We start from the raw sequence: 21,306 nt of genomic DNA on the forward strand, positions 1-21,306 counted from the left end.
ATTACAACATATGCATACAAAAGTATGTCAGTTAAATAATGTTATGTATTAATATGATGTGTGTCCCAGTTGGTAGGCATTACAGCTGGCGTATTAGGCTTCTATGCCATGAAATAATATTGAAAAATCTTTCAGTATTGAATGGAATGACTGGTTTATGTAATGCTTTTTCATAGTTAATATTCAGAAATTAAGATGTTTGTGCCCTTTAGTTTTGACTTCTGAATTTACAAATAGCACTGTGCATAATCCCATTAGTGAAATGGCAGCATGTGACTTTATTGCTTGCTGCAAATGCAAGCAAAGGAAAAAATACTTAATTTCCTGGGTAATTGTTGGGTGGTGAGCAGGGAAGGGATTAAAAAGGATTTGATTTGCTTTGTCAAAAGTTCTTTTTACATAAACAGGATTAGCATACTTTTTTGGGGGAGGCTGTGTACACAACTGCGTGCTTGGGCCTTGCCTGAAATATCTTAACGTTTTGTCAAATTGACCAGTTGAAGACACCCCATTAAATTTATGAGCAATAAGATAGAGTTGGATCTGAATGGTACCACATGATTAAACCCAATAAACCAAAGTACCAGTACTTATTTCCAATGTATTTGTGTTTTGCAGTTGAAATGGGTCACAAGAGTAATGTGAGATTTGACCTCAACAAAGTTTCTTTAAAATAGGTTGATTTGCTAACTTTTTCCTGCCAGTACACCTCTGTAATCTCTGAATGGAAACCCAGAGGCACCTGGAACCTCAAATTTTCTGATGACCATAGGTGAGAGGGAAAGAGCTGCAAATGGTACCATAGCCTGTACAGGAGCAACTTAACTACTATTAAGGTAGCAAAATATCACAGGGTGCTTCAGCGTATTGCCAAAGAAATTTTGACACCAAGCACAGGAGATATCAGAATGGGTGATATTAACTTAGAAATGTTTTGGAGAATCGCGCTCTTAATCTCTACGGAGAGGAAAGGTTTGATCAGGGATAGTCAATATAACTTTGTCAGAGGGAGGTCACGCCTAACAAATTTGATACAATTTTATGAACATGTGACCAGGTGTGTAAAAGACAATAGCGCATGGAGAGAGAGTGGTGGTACATCAATAAAGATCGCGGAGAGAGGAGCGAGATTTCAGTAAAGAGCGCGGAGAGAGAGGCGGGACTTCAGTATAGATCATGGGGAGAGAGAGAGGGGCGAGACTTCAGTAAAGAGTGCAGATATACAGAGGCGAGACTTCAATAAAGAGTGCGGAGAGACGGGCAAGACTTCAATAAAGAGCGCAGAGAGAGAGGCGGGACTTCAATAAAGAACGCTGAGAGAGAGGTGCGAGACTTCAGTAAAGAGCGTGGAGAGAGGGAAACTTCAATAAAGAGCATGAGAGAGAGGCGAGACTGCAATAAAGAGCGCAAAGAGAGAGGGGCGAGAGTTCAATAAAGAGCGGAGAGAGAGAGAGAGGCAGGATTTCAGTAAAAACTGGGGAGAAACTGAAGAGTGACGTCACAGGAGGGTGTGATTTGTTTGGCCAAGAGAGAACCTGCTGGTAAGTAGTGGTGACTGGCAATTAGTTTTTCTTTTCATTTGTCAATTTCTTTGTTTTTCTTTTGTTTTTTGGCATTGTAGTTGTGTAAATTAACTTAAAGTTTAAGACATGGCAAGAGATCCCAGACCCATGGCATGCTCCTTGTGTATGATGTGGGAGTTCAAGCACACATCCACTGACCCTGGCTCCTTCACGTGCAAGAGGTGTGTCCAGCTGCAGCTCCTGATAGACCGCTTGACGGCTCTGGAGCTGCGGGTGGACTCCGTTTGGAGCACCCGCGATACTGAGGACGTCGTGGTTAGCACGTTCGCTGAGTTGGTCACACTGCAGGTGAAAATTACTGAGGGAGATATAAAATGGGTAACCAAAAGACAGCAAGAGTGGGAAGGCAATGCAGGTGTCCCCTGCGGTCACCTCTCTGCAAAACAGGTATACAGTTGTGGATACTGTTGAGGGAGTTGGCTCACCAGGGGAAGGCAGCAGCAGCCAGGTTCATGGTACCGTGGCTGGCTCTGCTGAGCAGGAGGGCAGGAAGAAGAATGGCAGGGCTATAGTGATAGGGGTCTCAATCGTAAGGGGAATAGACAGGCGGTTCTGCGGACGCAATCGAGACCCCAGGATGGTATGTTGCCTCCCTCGTGCAAGGGTCAAGGATGTCTCTGAGCGGCTGCAGGAAATTCTGCGGGTGTGGGGGAGAACAGCCAGCTGTCGTGTGCATATAGGCACCAACGATATAGGTACAAATGGGATGAGGTCCTACAAGCTGAATTCAGAGAGTTAGGAGTTAAACTAAAAAGTAGGACCTCAAAGGTAGTAATCTCGGGATTGGTACCAGTGCCATGAGCTAGTTAGAGTTAGAATGCCAGGTTAGATAGGATAAATGCGTGCCTTGAGAGATGGTGCAAGAGGGAGGGATTCAAATTCCTGGGGCATTGGAACCGGTTCTGGAGGAGGTGGGACCAATACAAACAGGGTGGCCTGCACCTAGGCAGGACTGGAACCAATGTCCTGGGGGGGTTTTGCTAGTGCTGTTGGGGAGGATTTAAACTAATGTGGCAAGGGGATGGGAACCGATGCAGGAAGTCGGAGGGAAGTAAAATGGGGCCAGAAACAAAAAGCAGTGAGGGAGAAAGTGTAAGACAGAGAAGCCATAGCCAAAAATCAAAAAGGGCCACAGTCAGGGTACAGTAATTGAGGAGAGCTCCGTGAATAGGCCCAGTTATACTAAAAGGAATAAAACGTGAAGTAAAAGCATAAATGGAAAGCGAAGCAGGAGGTTATTACATGAAGATTTGGGCTCAACGATAAGGAAAATTAGGAGAAAAGTTAAAAGGGAAAATAACTTGGGAGAGATTACTGACAGAGGTGTTAAGATTCAAAATGGAGGAATAAAAGCCAACATATAGGTATTTTACCTGAATGCTCATAGTAGTCAGAATAAATGAGTTGATAGCGCAAATCATCGTGAATGACTATCATTACTGAAACATGGTTAAATGATGGTCACGACTGGGAGTCCAATATCCAAGGTTATCAAACTATTAGGAAGGACAGAGTGGATGGTAAGGGAGGTGGTGTTGCTCTGTTATTTAAGGATGACATCCGGGCAGTAGTGAGGGATGACATCAGTGCTATGGAGGATAAGGTTGAATCCATTTGGGTGGAAATCAGGAATATTAAGGCGAAAAAGTCACTGATAGGAGCAGTCTATAGACCACCAAATAGTAACATTACGGTGGGACAGGCAATAAACAAAGAAATAACTGATGTATGTAGAAATGGTACAGCAGGTATCATGGGGGATTTTAATCTACATGTCGATTGGTTTAACCAGGTCGGTCAAGGCAGCCTTGAGGAGGAGTTTATAGAATCCGTGATAGTTTCCTAGAACAGTATGTAATGGAACCTACGAGGGAACACGCGTTCCTAGATCTGGTCCTGTGTAATGAGACAGGATTGATTAGAATCTCATAGTTCGGGATCCTCTCAGAAGGAGTATTCAGAATATGGTGGAATTTAAAATTCAGATGGAGGGTGAGAAGGTAAAATCAAACATGAGTGTTTTGTGCTTAAACAAAGGAGATTACAATGGGATGAGAGAAGTCCTGGCGAAGGTAGACTGGGAGCAAAGACTGTTGGAGGGAAGAAAAACATCAAAGTCTGTTCTCGACTGCGTGATGTTGGTAAAACTTTGTTTAATTCGGGAAAACTGCGCGCACACAGGAGAGAGAGATTCTGCGACTATCCTGTAGCTCACAAAATTCAGCTTGGCTGTCCTCAGAATTACATGCATATATATTTAAAGTTCTTCGGAGTCACAAGCAGGTATTGCCGTCTCTGAATCATTCAGAACAATACAAACTCTGCTATTCCGATCTGTTTACCCTGTCCACTTTCTGAATCAATGGACAAAGGTGAACAAACACACAGATTTCTTAACTGAATTTAAAATGTTGCACATTTTAAGATTTATATTTTTATAAGTTGCAATGTTACAAGCATTGTCCATATGCACTCTCAGTATGTCAAACCATCTGACAACCTTCATTCTTATTGAATGGGCAAGAAAAAATTGTAACTATTGCACTAGATCCATTTCTCCCTTCTTCCCTCCGTGCTTTGGTTAATTATAGCATTGCAATAACACTAGTAGCCCCTGAATTTATTATGAATTGGAGTTCCACTTGTGTTTTGGTAACTTGGTCATGGAAAATTATCAGATAATGCAAGATGGTTTTGTGATTGCCTTTTTCATTGGGATGAAGAAGATAAATCTTAGCACCAAAACGAAGCTGGGAAATGTGGAGAAATTAATAGGCAAAAGGGCATTATGCTCCCCAATTAGTATCTGGAGGAATGCGTTATATGGCTTTTACAGCCAATCCATCAATTGCAAGAGGTACTGAGGCGAGAACATGCATGTCTGTCATCATACAAAATGATTGACACTTAATTGCTGCTTATTTTTGTCCTGATCCCAGGAGCATCTCATCTTAAAAGTGCGCTGAGAAGAAAAAAACATACATTATCCAGCAATTCAATTTTCTCTTGACATCTTGTCCTCCATGGCTTAAATCTGCTTTTTCTCATGTCTGGATTGAAAATTATCTGATGTCCGTTTGATGTCTTAAAATTGGTGTATGCCATTATAGTTAACATCAAAGGATATTACATTTTATTTGAGGTGTAAACTGCCTATATTTTTATTCATAGAGCAATATGATTACTTCAAATTAAATATATTATTCCAATTTTAAAATATATATTTTTATTGAAAATGTTTCATTATAAACAAAATAATATAAATAGTTAATTCAAGTTACAATGCAAAAGGAACACTAAAAGAACCCCAATTACCTTAACCCCCCCCCCCCAACATTAAACTAAACACCTTAAAAACTTGATGGCGACTAGCTCTTAAATAAAATAAAAGGCTGCCATCTTAGGTAGAACCCTTCTCCTGACCCACTGACGGTGTACTTGAGCTTCTCCAAATGTAAGAGTGATGAGGTTAGCCAACCAAGCCGAGGCACTGGGCGGAACAAAAGATCTCCACCCAAGCACAAATCGTCCCCGGGCTATTACTGAGGCATAGGCGAGGACAGCCACCTTCACCCCCATCTGCAGTATTGACAAGTCTGATACCCTGAAAATGGCCACCAACGGACATGCCTCCAGATTGCCATTTAGTATCTTTGACATGATGCTAAAGAAAGAGACCTAGAAGATCAGAACATACGAGTGTGGTTAGCTAGCCCCCGAGAACAACGCTCACACCTATCCTCCAGCCAGAAAAAAAAACACTCATCCTCTCCTTTGTCAAATGAGCCCTGTGCACCATTTTGACCTGGATCAGACTAAGTGAAGTGCATGACCCTGCAAATAGCCTCGCTCCATACTTCATCATCCAGATTAGGACCCAATTTACCCTTCCATTTCATCTTCACCTCATCCAACAGAGCTGACTCCGCTGATGGGATCTGGTCGTAAATACAGAGAATACTCCCCCTGCCAGACTGGCCGAAGACAAAATCCTCTTCAACAGGGAGGAGGGTGGTGCCAAGGGAAAAGCCTTGCCCAAAAATTTGTGAATTTGGAGACAGATTGGAACTAAGCAGTTGACATTTTTCTGACCGCTCCTGAAAGCTGGTAAACCTTCCCTCCACGAACAAGTTCCCAAACCTTTCCAGCGCATTTCCCTCCCATGACCTAAGCGTAGAGTCTAAACCTGTTAGCAAAAAAGAGGTGATTACTGCAGAAAGGGGCCAGCAAAAACATGGGCCGGGATTCTCCGAGCCTCTGTGCCGAAATCGCGCTCAGCGCGGGGCGGAGAATGGGGTCTCAGACCTGCGATCGGCTCCGACGCCGGGACGCGATTATCCAGCGACCCGAGAATCGGCGGCAGTCGCGAGCAGTCAATGCGGCGCTGGTCGGGGGCTGTTGAAAGAGGCCCCTGCGGTGATTCTCCACGGTTGACCAGCCGAGTTCCCGCCAAGTTCAGCCGGCATTGTTCCCATATGGTTTCACCCGGTGGGAGCTCGGACTCTCGGCCGCGGTGGCCGTCCTGGTGGGGGGTGCTGGGGATCAGACTCCGGTGGGTGGGGTGCTACCGATCGGCGGGTATGCGTAATCCGGAGGGGGGGATATCTTCTTCCCCGCCAGCCCGCTGTGTGACTCAACCATGTTGCATGGGGGCCAGCGTGAAAATGGCCGCATGCACGGACCTACGGCCGGAAGTGCAGGGCCCCGTATCGGCAGCAGGAGCTGGACGGCGCACACCGGGCCCCTGCTATCCCTCTTGAAGTCGGAGAATCACTCCAGACTTTGTGAAAAACGTCTGGAGTGATTCGTGCCCGATTTCCGGCGGATGCGGGGTCATAGCCCCATTTTCGGAGAATCCCGGCCATGGAGCTAATTTTAAAATGTTGTCTGAACTGATTCCAGATTCTTTTTTTTTCAGTTAAGGGGCAATTTAGCGTGGCCAATTCACCAACCCTGCAGATCTTTGGGTTGTGGGGGTGAGACCAATGCAGACACGGAGAATATGCAAACAGAGAGTAACCCAGGGCCGGTATCGAACCCGGGTCGTCAGTGCCGTGAGGCAGCAGTGCTGCTTCCAGATTCTTAGAGTGGACAGCACGACCAGATTTGAGGAAAATCTTGCTAGAACGAATGGCAGCAATGCCATCACTCATGCCTCAATATTTGCCCCCATACGGAACCCAAATCACTTATCCACTCCAGTACTTTCTCAATAGTGGCTGCTCAATGATAAATGGTCTCACCCGCCCAAATGAAAGAGGACACTAATTTGTTAATTCTGACAAAGAAGGACTTGGGGAGAAAAGTGGTGAGATACTGAAAAAGAAATAAAATCTCAGGAGTACTCATTTTAGTACTCCTGCCCGCCAAGGACAGGGGGAGGTTATCCCACTTCTGTAAAGCATATTTGACTCCATTGACCAGACTAGTATAATTTAATTTATGCAGCATGGGCCACCCAGACACTCAGATAACAATACCTAGATCTGGGAAGGTGAAACGTTAACATCCCCAGATGGGTTCTCCTTCCAGGGGAGTTAACCAGGTACTAATTGCTCTTCACCAAATTCAAAAGAGAAGCAGCCAAAACTCCTAAGCAGCGTCATTATCTCATCTATAGTGGATGCTAGGTCCGTAATATAAAGAAGAAGATCATCCCTGTACAAGGATACCTGAAGCTCCACCTCGCCCTGATTTACCCCCCTCCACTTGCTGGAAGACCTCAGCGCTATTTCAAGTGGTTCTATTGCTTCTTTAGCTCACAGGGCTAATCGCTGGCTTTGAAAGCAGACCAAGGCAAGCCAGCAGCACGGTTTGATTCCCGTAACAGCCTCCCGAACAGGCGCCGGAATGTGGCGACTAGGGGCATTTCACAGTAACTTCATTTGAAGCCTACTCGTGACAATAAGCGATTTTCATTTTTTTCATTTTAAATAAATGTAGAGTACTCAATTCTTTTTTTTCAATTAAGGGAAAATTTAGTGTGACCAATTTACCTACCCTGCACATCTTTGGGTTGTGGGGGTGAGACCCACACAGACAGGGGGAGAATGTGCAAACTTCACACGGACAGTGGGCTGGAATCGAACCCGGGTCCTCGGTGCATTGAGGCAGCAGTGCTAACCACTGCGCCACCGTGCTGCCCTAACTGGTTCTTTTGCTAAAGCAAATAGATGTGCAGATAATCCCTGCCTTGCACCCCTATTCATCGGAAAGTAACCCAAGTTCAAAGCATTTGTGTGAATGCTAGCAATGGGAGACCGATGAAGTAAACTCATCCAGGATATAAACTTTTGTCCAAATCCAAACCTCCCAAGAGTCTGAGATATTCCCGTTCCATCCTATCAAACGCCTTTTCTGCGTTCAGGAAATGATCAACTCTGGCTCGGGTACTGAAGTGGGGGAGAGGACAACATAATAGCCGACGAATATTGGCCGACAAGTCTGTCTTGTCTTTTGAAATCACCTCTGGGAAGCAGCACTACATCCACAGTTCCAGCACTTTTGTGAGTAACTTAGCGCCTGTGGTCAAATGTGAAATAGGTCAGTATGACCCACATTCCGTAGGATACTTGTCCTTCTTAAGGATCAGGGAAATAGAGGCCTGCGCAAGTGTAACGGACGCCGCACCGCAGGACAGGAAGTCATTCAACATATCCAAAATTGGACGGATCTATTATTGTTCCATAAGCCTCTTATATAACTCTATGGGGAAGCCATCAGGGCCAGTTTTACCCACCTCCATCAACCTAATACATTTCCAAATATCCTCTGGGACCAATGGCAATTCCCATTGCTGGGCCCTCCGATCTATAGAAATCGTGATAAAATATTTCAAAAGCCTTATTGACCTAACTGGGGCGGGAACCAAACTGCTACTCGAGTCCCTTATCTGCACAATATCCTGGGAAGCTGCTTGCTGCCCCTGCTGATGGCTAAAGGCGACTGGCCTGCTCCCCATGCTCATAAAATACACCCCTTGAACATCGCAGCGAGTCCACCCCCTTACCCGTTGATAGTAATTCAAATTGTGTTTACAGCTTTTTCCTGCTGGTCAGCAACTCTGGGTCGAGGCAAGTGAATATTGATGGTTCACCTCGAGGATGGTAACTACCAGCCTCTGCTGCTCCACCCTCGCAGTCCTTTCCATGTACACTTTGCTAGAAATGATCTCGCCCCTCCCTGATAACCAGCTTAAGGGTCTCCCACAACGTAGAAGGCAAGATAAACTCTCTTTTATTCTCCAATGACGGTGGGCATGAGTTTGCAACCTGCAACCATGCTGTTTACAAATTAATCCGCCGGAAATAGTCTTTCCCCTCAAAAGTCACTCTCACCCTCTGTCGTGAGAACAAACCAAGTTTCTCCAACCTCTCTTCATAGCTAATGCCCTCCATACCAGGCAACATCCTGATAAATCTCTTCTGTAGCCTCTCCAAAGCCTCCACATACTTCTGGTAGTGTGGTGACCAGAATTGAACACTATACTCCAAGTGTGATCTAAATAAGTTTCTATACAGCTGCAACATGACTTGCCAATTTTTATACTCAATGCCCGGCTAATGAAGGCAAGCATGCCGTACGTCTTATTGGCTACCTTCGCCACCTGCATTGCCACTTTCAGTGACCCATGTACCTGTACACCTAGATCCCTCTGCCTATCAATACTGTTAAGGCTTCTGCCATTTACTGTCTATTTCCCATTATTAGACCTTGCACAGGAAATAGGAAAAAAGGAAAGAAAGAGCCACCTGTCCAGCAGAAAAGCCAGCAAGGATGAAGGGAGGTAAAGCTTGGCCTCGGAGCCGGAGCCATGCAAGGTGGCACGGATTCGGGAAGGACTGACTCCGCAGATTTCTCAGACCCAAGCACTGATGGACAAACTCATGGGCTTGATCACCTCCAAGCTCCAAAGACACAGAGAGGAACTGAAGAGAGACTTCATGGCAGCCGTCAAGCCAGCAGTGGAAGTGCCAACAGTTCCCATGAGGGAGGCTTGAGGCCTAAGAGTTGACAGCGAGAGACCTCAAGAAGGTCGCAACGGACCACGGGGACCGGATCATGGCACTCCAAGCCGAGATGGCGAGCCTGATCAAGACCCAGAAGCGCCTAAAAGAAAAAATAGACAACCAGGAGAATAGGGCTCGATGCCAAAACCTAAGAATCGTGGGGCTGCCGGAAAGTTTGGAGGGGAGAAACCCCACGGAATACATAGCTGCGATCCAACCCCAGGACTGGTAATGTGTCAAGCATGACACGAGAATTGAATGCCTTTTTGAAGCACATGGGGTGGACACCCATGGAGGTTCCACCACCCGAGAGAAAAATAATTCTCCTTCTCCCATATAAATAAGGCCTACTCGTGGATAGACTTTTTCGTGGCAGGGAAGAAGGTGCTTCCAGGAACAACAATGGCGGAATATTGCGCGATTGTAATCTCCGACCACGCACTGCACCGCACCGATTTGTAGTTGGAGAAGGGACAGAGCCAACTCCTGTCCTTCTCGGCTCTCCACGCCGATAAGAAATTTGATAGTAAAATATCCCAAGCCATTAACCATTATGTATCCTGCAACCAGAACGGGTTCTGTGGAGGCACAAAAAGTGGTGATCAGGGGGGGAAATCATAGCTTATAGGGCCCTTAAGGACAGCAAGGAAAGGGAAGCCAAGCAGCAGCTGATTGCGTACTGAAGGTGGAATCGGCAGTACTCCACGCCCCAACTCAAACACTGGAAAAGGCTGGCGGAAAGGAAAAATCTGCAGATGGAATTTGACGTGCTCTCCACAAGGAAGGCAGTCCTCCCGCTCCACGAGGCACAGGGACTTTTTACGAACATGGAGACAAAGCCAGCCGCAAGCTGGCACACCAGTTAAGAAAACAGGCGGCCATGAAAGAGATAGCTCAAGTTAGGATGATATCAGACCCAAACGAGGTCAACAAGGCCTTTACGGACTTTTACTGAGGGCTATACACTTCCGAGCCCCCAGAAAGGTCTCGGGGATGGAACAGTTCCTCGACAGACTGGACATACTAGTGGTAGGGGAGAACAGGAAACAGGCACTGGAAGCATCGCTAGGGATGGGCAAAATCATGGAGTGCATCAACTCCATGAAATCAGGGAAAGTTCCAGAACCAGATGGATTCCCGGTAGACTTTTACAATAAAGTTTCAGCAGTGCTGGTCGGCAATTGCGGGAGATGTTCCAACGACTCACTGTCAAAGGGGTCCCTGCCGCCTGTGCTGCACAGGCTTCGATCTCACTGATCCCCAAGAAGGACAGGGACCCGATGGAGTGTAGATCATACAGACCCATCTCTCTCTTAAATACTGATGCAAAAATCTTAGCGAAATCACTGAGCAGACTACTGGAGAGTTGCCTGCCAGTAGTGATCACGGAAGACCATACCGGTTCATTAAGGGAACACAACTGACAGCGAATATCAGATGCCTGTTGAATGTAATAATGACCCCACCTGGGGAGAGGACACCAGAGGTGATTGTCTCCCTAGAAGCTGAGAAAGCCTTTGATCGAGTAGAATGGAGGTATCTCATGGAGATGCTTGAACAGTTTGGGGCAGGGTTCACCACGTGGATGAATCTCCTGTGCAGGGCTCCTATGGCGAGCATACAGACGAAAGCAACCAGCTCTGATTACTTCCGGATGCATAGGGGAATGAGGCAGGGGTGCCCGCTGTCCCCACTCCTGTTCACACTGGCAATATGGCCCTTAGATCGGCGGATTGGTGAACGGGCATCCGGAGAGGGGACAGAGAGCATAAGAGTCTTACTCTATGTGGATTATCTGCTCCACTAGATATCGAACCCCCTAGCCAGTATGGGAAAGATAACCGGACTCTAGAGAGTTTGCCGACTTCTCGGGCTACAAACCCAACCTGGGAAGAAGCAAAAACTTCCTGGAAAACCCAGTGGGCTGCACGGTAGCACAGTGGTTAGCACAGCTGCTTCACAACTCCAGGGATCCAGACTCAGTTCCCGGCTTGGGTCACTGTCTGTGTGGAGGCTGCATGTTCTCCCCGTGTGCGAGTGGGTTTCCTCCGGGTGCTCCGGTTTCCTCCCACAGTCCAACGATGTGCAGGTTAGGTGGATTGGCCATTCTAAATTGCGTTTAGTGCCCAAAAGGTTAGGTGGGATTACTGGGTTATGGGGATAAAGAGGATAGGGAGGAGGCGTGGGGCTTAAGTAGGATGCTCATTCCAAGGGCTGGTGCAGACTCAATGGGCTGAATGGCCTCCTTCTGCACTGTAAACTCTATGATTCTATGAAGAGGGAGGAACAAAGAAAAGTACAAGTTAGTGCGACACAAGCTCCCCTTCACAAAACCGTGCTGCCTCTCGCTAATATATCCACTTGCTTCCAAATGGGAGTAGATCCTGTCTCGAAGAATTCTCTCCAGTACCCTACCACTGACGTAAGGCTCACTGGTCTGTAGTTCCCTGGATTATCCCTGATACTCTTCTTGAACAAAGGAACAACATTGGCTATTGGCAGAGTTGGAGGGTCTGCTGTTCAAAGTAACCCGAATCAAGTTCAGGGGCGAAATTCTCCCAACGGGAGACTAAGTGCCGACACCGGAGTGAAAACCGGAGTGTTTCACTCCGGCGTCGGAGGCCACTCCTTGCCCCCTATTCTCCCACCACCAGGGGGCTAGGAGCGGCACCGCGTCAATTACGCGAGCCGGGCCTTGGCGCCGCATCAAAGCGGCGCCGCGTAAATGACGCGGCCGGCGGCGCTTAAATGGCGTCACCCGCGCATGCACAGGTTGGCCGGCGTCACCCACGCATGCGCAGGTTGGCCGGCCCCAACCCGCGCATGCGCGGTTGCCTTCCTCCCCGCGAGCGCCCCACAAGACATGGGGGACTGATCTTGCGGGGCGGCGGAGGAAAAGAGTGAGTCCTTTAGAGTGGGCACCGATCGCGGGCCAGACCCCTACTGAGCACCCCCCCTGGTGCTTGATCCTCCTTCCCCCCCCCCCCCCCACACGCCACACACGCAGCGTTCGCGCGTTGTTCACGCCGGCAGCGACCAGGTGTGGTTGGCGCCAGCGTGAACCCGTCTGATTGTGCAGGCCGCTCGGAGAATCACCGCTCACCTGTTAGAAACGGCGAGCAGCGATTCTCCGAACGGCCTGTCGTGAAACGGGCACGCCGTTTTGAGGGGTGGGAGAATCGCGTGCGGGTGCCAGGACGGCGTGGCAGGAATCGCCCTGCACAACCGAGATTCTCCCACCCGGCGTGGGGGTTGGAGAATCGCGCCCCAGATACCTGGGGATCCAAGTGGCTCACACCTGGAAGTAACTCCACACACTAGGAGCCCAGTGGTAGTAACCACCCTGATGATGTGGAATCAGTTTAGGTGCCATTTCGAACTGGGTGACATGCTCACGGCGGCTTCCATCTGCAACAACCACAGGTTCGCCCCGGCGAGGATTGGTGTCAAATTCGGGACGTGGGGGGAAGACGGAGGGACGCTGAGAGTGGGGGACATGTGCATGATGACAGATTGATGACCCTGGGGTAACTTACAGAGAAACTCCAACTCCCAAAAGGGAATGAGCTCATATATCTGCCCCTGCATCATCTTTTCCACATGGAGATGAAAACATTCCCCAATAGACCCGCACACACAATCCTGGAAATGATGATAGGGCCGGACTGGTTAGGAGACAACAAATGTGGTGACATATATCAACAACTGGTAGAAAGAGTCAGCACTGGATTAGACCAGATGGAAGTGGGGAGAGGAACTGGGCATGGCAGTTGTGGGAGGACCTGGATCGAGGTGCTGCACAGAGTCAACTCCACCTCATACTGCACTGGGCTAAGCCTGATGCAACTCAAGGTGGTGCAGAGAGCACACCTTGCCAAGACGCGTGTGAGTGGGTTTGAGGACAAGTATGCGTGGTGTCAGAGGGGTCTGGCCAACCACACCCACATGTTCTAGTCCTGCCCCAGACCCCGGGAATTTTGGATGGCCTTCTTTGAGGCTCTGTCTAAGGAGGGGGTCAAGGTGGAGCCGTGCTCGTCTGTGACGGTCTTCGGGGTGTCAGAGCACCCAGAGCTCTAGACAGGGAAAGGGGCGGTGCCCTAGCCTTTGCCTCACTGCCAGTGGAGACTGCTAGGTGGGAGTTGGCAATGCCATCCCTGGCCTTGGAATGGCTCTCTGGCCGAATTACTGAGGCTAGAAAAGGTAAAATTTGAAATAAGAGGGTCCGAGGTGAGATTCCATGGCACATGGAACAAATTCACAAACCTCGTCACAGACATGCTTGCAACCAGCAGCCAACAGGGGTGTGTGGAGAAACCAGGGTAATGAATGAACCCACTCTCCCTCAAACTCAAGCTCATGTTGGGAGCGGGACCCCCCCCCCCCCCCCCCCCCCCCCCCCCCACGAGTGAGGGGAAGGATCCCAAATACACCTGTGTATATAAATGTAAAGCTGGAGGCAACCCTTACCGTCGAACGGCAGGAGCCCCAGTTGAAACCTAACAAACCATTGTAAAAACCAAACACTAATGAATAGATGTAAATATTAAGTTGCATTGGAGCCCCAGTCACGGTTAAGGTGACAGCGAGGGACTCAAATCTTCTTGTTCCTATTTTTAATTATTATTACTGTTGTTGCATTGCCTTTTACATGCAAAACTTTGTTTCTCCTTTCGTTTTTTTCCCAGGGTAGAGGGGTCAATTACTGGGGGACATAGGTTTAAGGTGCGAGGGGCAAGGTTTGGAGGAGATGTACGAGGTACGTTTTTTACACAGAGGGTAGTGGGTGCCTGGAACACGCTGCCGGAGGAGGTGGTGGAAGCAGCGACAATAGTGACGTTTGAGGGGCACCTTGACAAATACATGAATAGGATGGGAATAGAGGGATACGGACCTCGGAAGTGTAGAAGATTTTAGTTTAGACGGGTAGCATGGTTGGTGCAGGCTTGGAGGGCCGAAGAGCCTGTTCCTTTGCTGTACTTTTCTTTGTTCTTTGGTTTTGTGTATCTGTAACTTAAAACACCAATAAAAATATATATATTTTTTAAATGATGCAGCTTAATCCTTTCGAATTCTGCATAAGTCTGTCTCCGGCTGTCTTCTTAAACTCCAAAACCTTTACCTATATGCCTCGGGGACTAATTCGTATGCATCCAGAATAGACTTCCTTATCTCATCGTAATTCTTAGACTCCTGTTCTGACAGGGAAGCATGGACATCCTGTGCCTGCCCCGTCAGTTTACTCTGAATGGGTAATGTCCACTTTGCTCTTGGCCACTCCATTTAATTATAATAATCTTTATTATTGTCACAAGTAGGCTTACATTAACACTGCAATGAAGTTACTGTGAAAATCCCCTAGTCGCCACATTCCAGCGCCAGTTCGGGTACACAGAGGGAGAATTCAGAATGTCCAATTCGCCTAACGAGCACGTCTTTCGGGAGTTGTGGGGGGAAACCAGAGGAATCCCACGCAGATATGGGGAGAACGTGCAGACTCCACACAGACAGTGACCCAAGCGTGCATTGAACCTGGGACTTTGCTGCTATGAAGCAACAGTGCTAACCACTGTGCCAACCTGCCACCCATTTGGGTTGCTATGTTCTGAAAAGCCCTATAAAAAAACAAAAAAAAACCCTCCCTCTTCTCATCGAATTTTGGAATGGCCTGCATAAATTTATAAACGTATCGCCCTGGGTTCTGGACCTAGGACCTAGCAGATCTCAAGCCTTGTTGCTCTCCTTTGTCATAGGCTTTCATTGGCTCCATCTTGGCAAACTATTCATTGCAACCATTCAGCGAACTATCACCCAATAACACTTATTTGTTTGGAAAATGTATTGTTTCTAATGTGATTTGTGAGAGATTTCAAATACAGAAATCCAATGTCACTGATTATGTTTTCTGCTAAAGATTGTTACATGATGCTATAAGCAAAAATTTCAATGATGTAGACAAATGAACCGATTATCTACAAAACACACAGAGAAAGTACTACCAAAGTGTCCAACCAATGTGTAAGTCAGCAATTCACTGACCTGTGCTGTTGTCTCCCTTATGTTGTCAATATAAACATCTGGAAACTGATGCTGCATTTTGAGATAATATTGCCAAGAGGTGGCATGTTAAGAAATAGGAGACCAGGACTAGATCCTTGGGAGACACCAGTGGTGGCGGTGCGAGATCAGGATGAAAAACTTTTGCAGGTGATCTCTGGCTATATTGAATAGGTAAGAATGGAACCAGGCCAGTTCTATACAGCTGGATGGCAGTAGCGTGGTGTTGTGTTGCAGGAAATTGGTATAGTCGATCATGTCAAAGTTGCAATGTAGAACAATGCCAGCAGCGCGGGTTCGATTCCCGTACTGGCCTCCCTGAACAGGCGCCGGAATGTGGCGACTAGGGGCTTTTCACAGTAACTTCATTGAAGCCTATTGTGACAATTAGTGATTATTATTATTATTATTATTAATTAAATTATTTATTTCTGATTGGGATTGATTATTGTAGCTATGGAGCCCCAGATAAATGTTCTTGATTAAAATTAAAGCTAATCTACAAGCAAAAAGAATGAGGAATACTATTACTACTTCACATGGCTGAATAACCTATTTAATAGGAATTCTTGATTTTGAGGAATTTTGTGGTTGCAATTAGTTGGTCCTCAGGCCTTACCTGCACAAATAATTATGCTTTAGTGTGATTTGAATTCCACAATTAATACCATTTTCTTTTTTTCGAAAGTATTTGGTTCTTATATTTTTCTCTCTTTATTTAACAGTGTAATATTTGAGGGCATTGACTGCGGGAATAAACGCAGCTCGTCCATCATGTTGGCCTGTCTTCAGCGAACACAGAACCCACCTTCGCAACGTTTGTCATGTCCCAGTAAAACGCTGGAGTCACTGAAATGTGAGTGGAATTTGATAGCAGTCTGGGGTGTGTATCAGTGCTACCATGATGATGCAAATGGTGGTGGTTGTGCTCCCGTATCTTGATTTGGACCTTTCTTGTGCGTGCTAGTACAATCTAAACAACAAGAAAATATTTGAAGAGGTTTAGCTTTTCTAATTAATCAAATGGCGGCAAAGTCTAGGATTATTTTCCATTTTATTGTACTCCTACATCAGAAGGGAAAAGTACGAGGAATATGTATCCTACATTTAAAAATAATAATAAAATGGATGCTCGTAAAAGGAAAATCTGCAAATGATGGAATTAAAGATGTTTGAAATGCACAGCTATTATTACAGCATCTGAAGAGAAAACTTGTTTGCCACATATATTAATCTTTAGAAGTGAAAAGTAAACTGTCTCCTTTGTCAGGTTGTAAAAAAAAAAAACAGGAGGAAGGAAAGATGGCAAACTTCATAATGAAGAAGCAGGAACCTATTAAATGATATCAGTAAGACAACTAAAAGATATTAGGAGATCAAAAGTATGCACATAGTTTGGATGGTGAGGCACAGTAAGGCATGAGGTCTGAAATTAAATCAGAAAATGCTTCAGCGACACACATGATGTGCTGGTCTTGAAAAGGGTGGGGAAGAAAAGCTATCACAGTAGATACATAGCCCACTGGAGTACATTGTGTAAGTGTCAATTCACCAGCCCACTCTCTGAACAGTAATGGAGTTGCTACACACCTGTAGCGCGCTGTTCAAATATTATTAGCAGGTATAGCTAATAACCTTATTCTGGTCCGTATTCCAACAAAAGGATAACAGTGAACCAGATGGGTATTTATGACAATCATGATTGTTTCATGGTCACCATTACTGAGACCAGCTTTAGATTTATTAATTGATTTCAAATTCCACAGCCACAATGATGGGATTGAACCCATGTCCCCAGAACATAGCCTGGGCCTCTGGATTACTAGTCCTGTTATATTATCACTATGCCATCATCTTCCCATCAGTGACTGTTTATCATGGAGATAGAGCAGGTCGATATGACATTGAATGATGTGATGAGCAATGAGATAAGTGCATTTAAAATGAAGAAGAGGTGTATTGAAGAAACAAATCAAAAGGCGATAAAGGCTGTCGTCTGGATGCATTGCATCCATGTGTTTTAGGGAATCCAGGGAAGATATAGTGGAGGAATTATTACATGTATTTAATATTTGTTCGAAAAGATGAAGTTCCAGAAGACAGCAAATGTAATCCCTATATTTCTACAAGGGGGCAGAACATGCACAGGGAATTCAAATACCAGTCAATTTGACGGTAATGGAAAGAATAGTAACATCAGAATTAGAAACCAAGGTAGGCAATTCAGCCCTTCGAGGTTGCTCCGCCATTCAGTCAGATCATGGCTGATCTCTTCCTGGTCTCAGATCCACCTCTCTACCTGTTCCACGTATCCCTTTAAAACATTTTTTAAAATCAGAAATATATCTACTTCTTGAAATCATTTAATTGCTCTGACTTCATCGAACTATGGGGCAGCGAGTTCCTCAAATTCGCCAACCTCTGCGAGTAGTTCCTCCTCATCTCAGTTCTAAACCGACCGCCTCTCAACCTATATCCGTGATCATACATTCTCGATTGCCCCACAAGGGGGAATATTTGATCTACGTTTAATTTATCAATCCCTTTCCGTATTTGATAGACCTCGATCAGATCCCCTCATTCTTTTAAACTCCAGCGAGTATAAACCCAGACTGTTTAATCTCTCCTCATACATCAACCCTTTCATTCCCGGAATCAATCTGGTGAATCTCCTCCAAGCTGCCTCCAATGCCACTACATCCTTCCTCAAATAAAGAGATCAAAACTGGACACAGTACTCCAGATGTGGTCTCACCAACACCCTATACAATTGCAACACTACTTCTCCACTTTTCTACTCCAGCTACTGTTGCATTTACCGTTTTAATTACATTTTGTACCTGCATACCGACTTTCTGCGATTCATGAACAAAGACACCCAGAGATCCCTCTGTCCAGATGCATTTTGAATCTGCTTTCCATTTAGATAACTTGCCTTTCTGTTTTTTCAGCCAAAATGGATAACCTCACACTTTTCTAAATTAAACTCCATCTGCCAAATTTTGGCCCAATCTTCTAGCCTATATATTATAGATACTTAGAAGACAGGAACAGGTGTGGAGGCATTTTGGCCCTTCGAGCCTGCTCTGCCATTTATCACGATTATGGCTGATCATCCAATTCAATAGCCTAATCCTGCTTTCTCCCCATAGCCTTTGATCCCATTCGCCCCAAGTGCTATATCTAGCTGCCTCTTGAATATATTCAATGTTTTAGCATCAACTACTTCCTGCAGTAATGAATTCCACAGGCTCACCACCCTTTGTGTGAAGAAATGTCTCCTCATCTCTGTCCGAAATGGTTTACCCTGAATCCCTACACTGTGACCCCCGGTTCGGATCACACCCACTATTGGGAACATCTTCCCTGCATCTATCCAGTCTAGTCTAGTCCTGTTAGAGTTTTATATCTGTCTGTAAAATCTTTATCCTCTCTTCAATTCTTGCTTTCCCACCAATTTAGTATGGTCTGCAAATTGTGCTACGTTACACTCTGCCCCTGCTTGCAGATCACTTATATAGATTCTGAACAGCTGAGGTCCAAGAACTGATCCCTGTGGCACCCCGCTAGTTACAGTTCGCCAGCCAGAGAAGAACCCATTTATCCCGATCCTCTGTTTTCTGTCAGTCAGCCAATCCTCAATCCAATTTAGTCCCAGTCCCCTGTGATTTCACCTTCTGGATCAGTCTTTTATGAGGCACCTTGCCAAATGCCTTCTGGAAGTTCAGATCTACCACATCCACAGGTTCCCCATATCTTGCTGATTACGACCTCAAAGAACTCAAGCAAGTTTGTCAAGCATGACGTACCCTCCATAAAACTATGTTGACACTGGTGGATTGAGTTTGCCTTTCCAAATGTTAACTCATCTCCTTCATTATTGATTCCAGCAACTTCCCCACCACAGAGGTCAAGCTGACTGGTCTATAGTTTCCTACTTTTTGTCTTTCTGCCATTTTGAATAGGGGTATCATATTAGCCAATCCACCGGGACTCTTCCAGAATCCAGGAAATTCTGAAATATGATAACCAATGCATCCACTATCTCTGCCCTACCTCCCTTAATACCCTAGGCTGCAGGACATCAGGTCCCGCAGACTTATCTGCCCTTATTCAATACCGTTTCCCTGTGCATGGTTGTTGCATCAAGTGGCAGCACGGTAGCATTGTGGTTAGTGCAATTGCTTCACAGCTCCAGGGTCCCAGGTTCGATTCCCGGCTTGGGTCACTGTCTGTGTGGAGTCTGCATGTTCTCCCCGTGTGTGCGTGGTTTCCTCCGGGTGCTCTGGTTTCCTCCCACAGTCCAAAGATGTGCAATGTGTAAATGGTGGATTGGCCATGCTAAATTGCCCTTAGTGTCCAAAATTGCCCTTTGTGTTGGGTGGGGTTACTGGGTTATGGGGATAGTGTGGAGGTGTGGGCTTGGATAGGATGCTCTTTCAAAGAGCCGGTGCTGACTCGATGGGCTGGATGGTCTCCTTCTGCACTGTAAATTCTATGTTTTCTATGTGTTCCTCTGCATTAACTGTAGTTTTGGGAAATTTCTACCATGCTGGAGGCAGAATATTGGTTCAGTGCCTCTGTCGTCTCTGTTCCCTATTGTTACCTCACCAGTTTCGTCCACTAAAGGGCCAACATTTATTTTGGCTATTCTCCTCCTTATGTGCTTAGAGCAGCTTTTGGTATCAGTGTTTATGTTTTCTGCTAGTTTCCTTTTGTAGTTCATTTTATTTTGATTTTATTTTTAGTAGTCTTTTGCTGAACCTTAAAGTTCTCCCAATCCTCCAGTTTGCCACCAGCTTTTGTAGTATAGTATGCCTATGTTTTTGTCTTTGTCTTCCTTGTCGGGTCTGCCAGCCAGTCTCCGCTGTGGGTGGTGCTGCTGATCGCCAACCCGAGCAGGATTCTCCTGCGTGCGATTAAGGAAGCAAAAGCAAGGGCGTCGGCCCTCTTCCCCATATGTACCTCTGGCTATTCCGATGCCCCGAAGGCAGTCCTGTCGGTAGTTCCGAGTCTTCTGTCAGTTCACCCAACGTCACTAGTCTGTCCCCTATGAAAACTTCCCTGACTGCAAGAGCCCCCCTCCTGTTTGCATTTTTTAAACGTGGCGTCGAGCATGTCTGGTGGGAATTTGTGGTTTCCGCAGATGGGGGCCATGGGGGACATCTCAGTTAGATCTCATTTGGTTCCATGTCTTTAGTGTGGCTACCACCACTGGCGGGATGTGTATTTCGTCGGGGGGGGGGGGGGGGGGGGGGATGGGAGCGCTGCAGTGACAAGGGCCAGGAGGGTTGTTCCCTTGCAGGAGGACTCCTCAAACCTCACCCATTCCATGTTGGGTTCCCCTCACCTTCTCTGCTGTAGCTGGCCAGTGATAGTATTGTAGATTCGGCAGGGCTAGACAGCCCATATTTTTCCTCCTTTGCAGTGTTGATTTAGGGATCCTTGGGTTCTTACAAACGCCATGAGAATTTTGTCTATACTATGGAAAAAGCCTTGAGGATGGAGATCAGTATGGATCTAAACAGGAAGAGGAACCTCGGCAGTACATTCATTTTGATTGTCTGCACTCTCCCTGCCAGGGAAAGTGGGAGTGCATCCCATCTCTGTTGGTCCTTTTTAACTTCCTCTGCCAGACTGGTCAGATTCCACTTGTGGCT

The 21,306-nt window shown here is 46.3% G+C and overlaps 1 protein-coding gene across 1 annotated transcript in view; it reads left to right on the plus strand.

The window, feature by feature from the left end:
• fam222a (family with sequence similarity 222 member A) overlaps nucleotides 1-21,306 on the plus strand; it is a 510,741-nt gene that overhangs the window by 340,388 nt on the left and 149,047 nt on the right. Inside the window, exon 6 of the mRNA XM_038816803.1 lies at nucleotides 16,372-16,502. Within this exon, the coding sequence (XP_038672731.1) occupies nucleotides 16,372-16,502 (131 nt within the window). The remainder of the gene's footprint in view (nucleotides 1-16,371; nucleotides 16,503-21,306) is intronic.

Source organism: Scyliorhinus canicula, chromosome 1 (assembly GCF_902713615.1).
Source record: "Scyliorhinus canicula chromosome 1, sScyCan1.1, whole genome shotgun sequence".
NCBI lineage: Eukaryota > Metazoa > Chordata > Chondrichthyes > Carcharhiniformes > Scyliorhinidae > Scyliorhinus > Scyliorhinus canicula.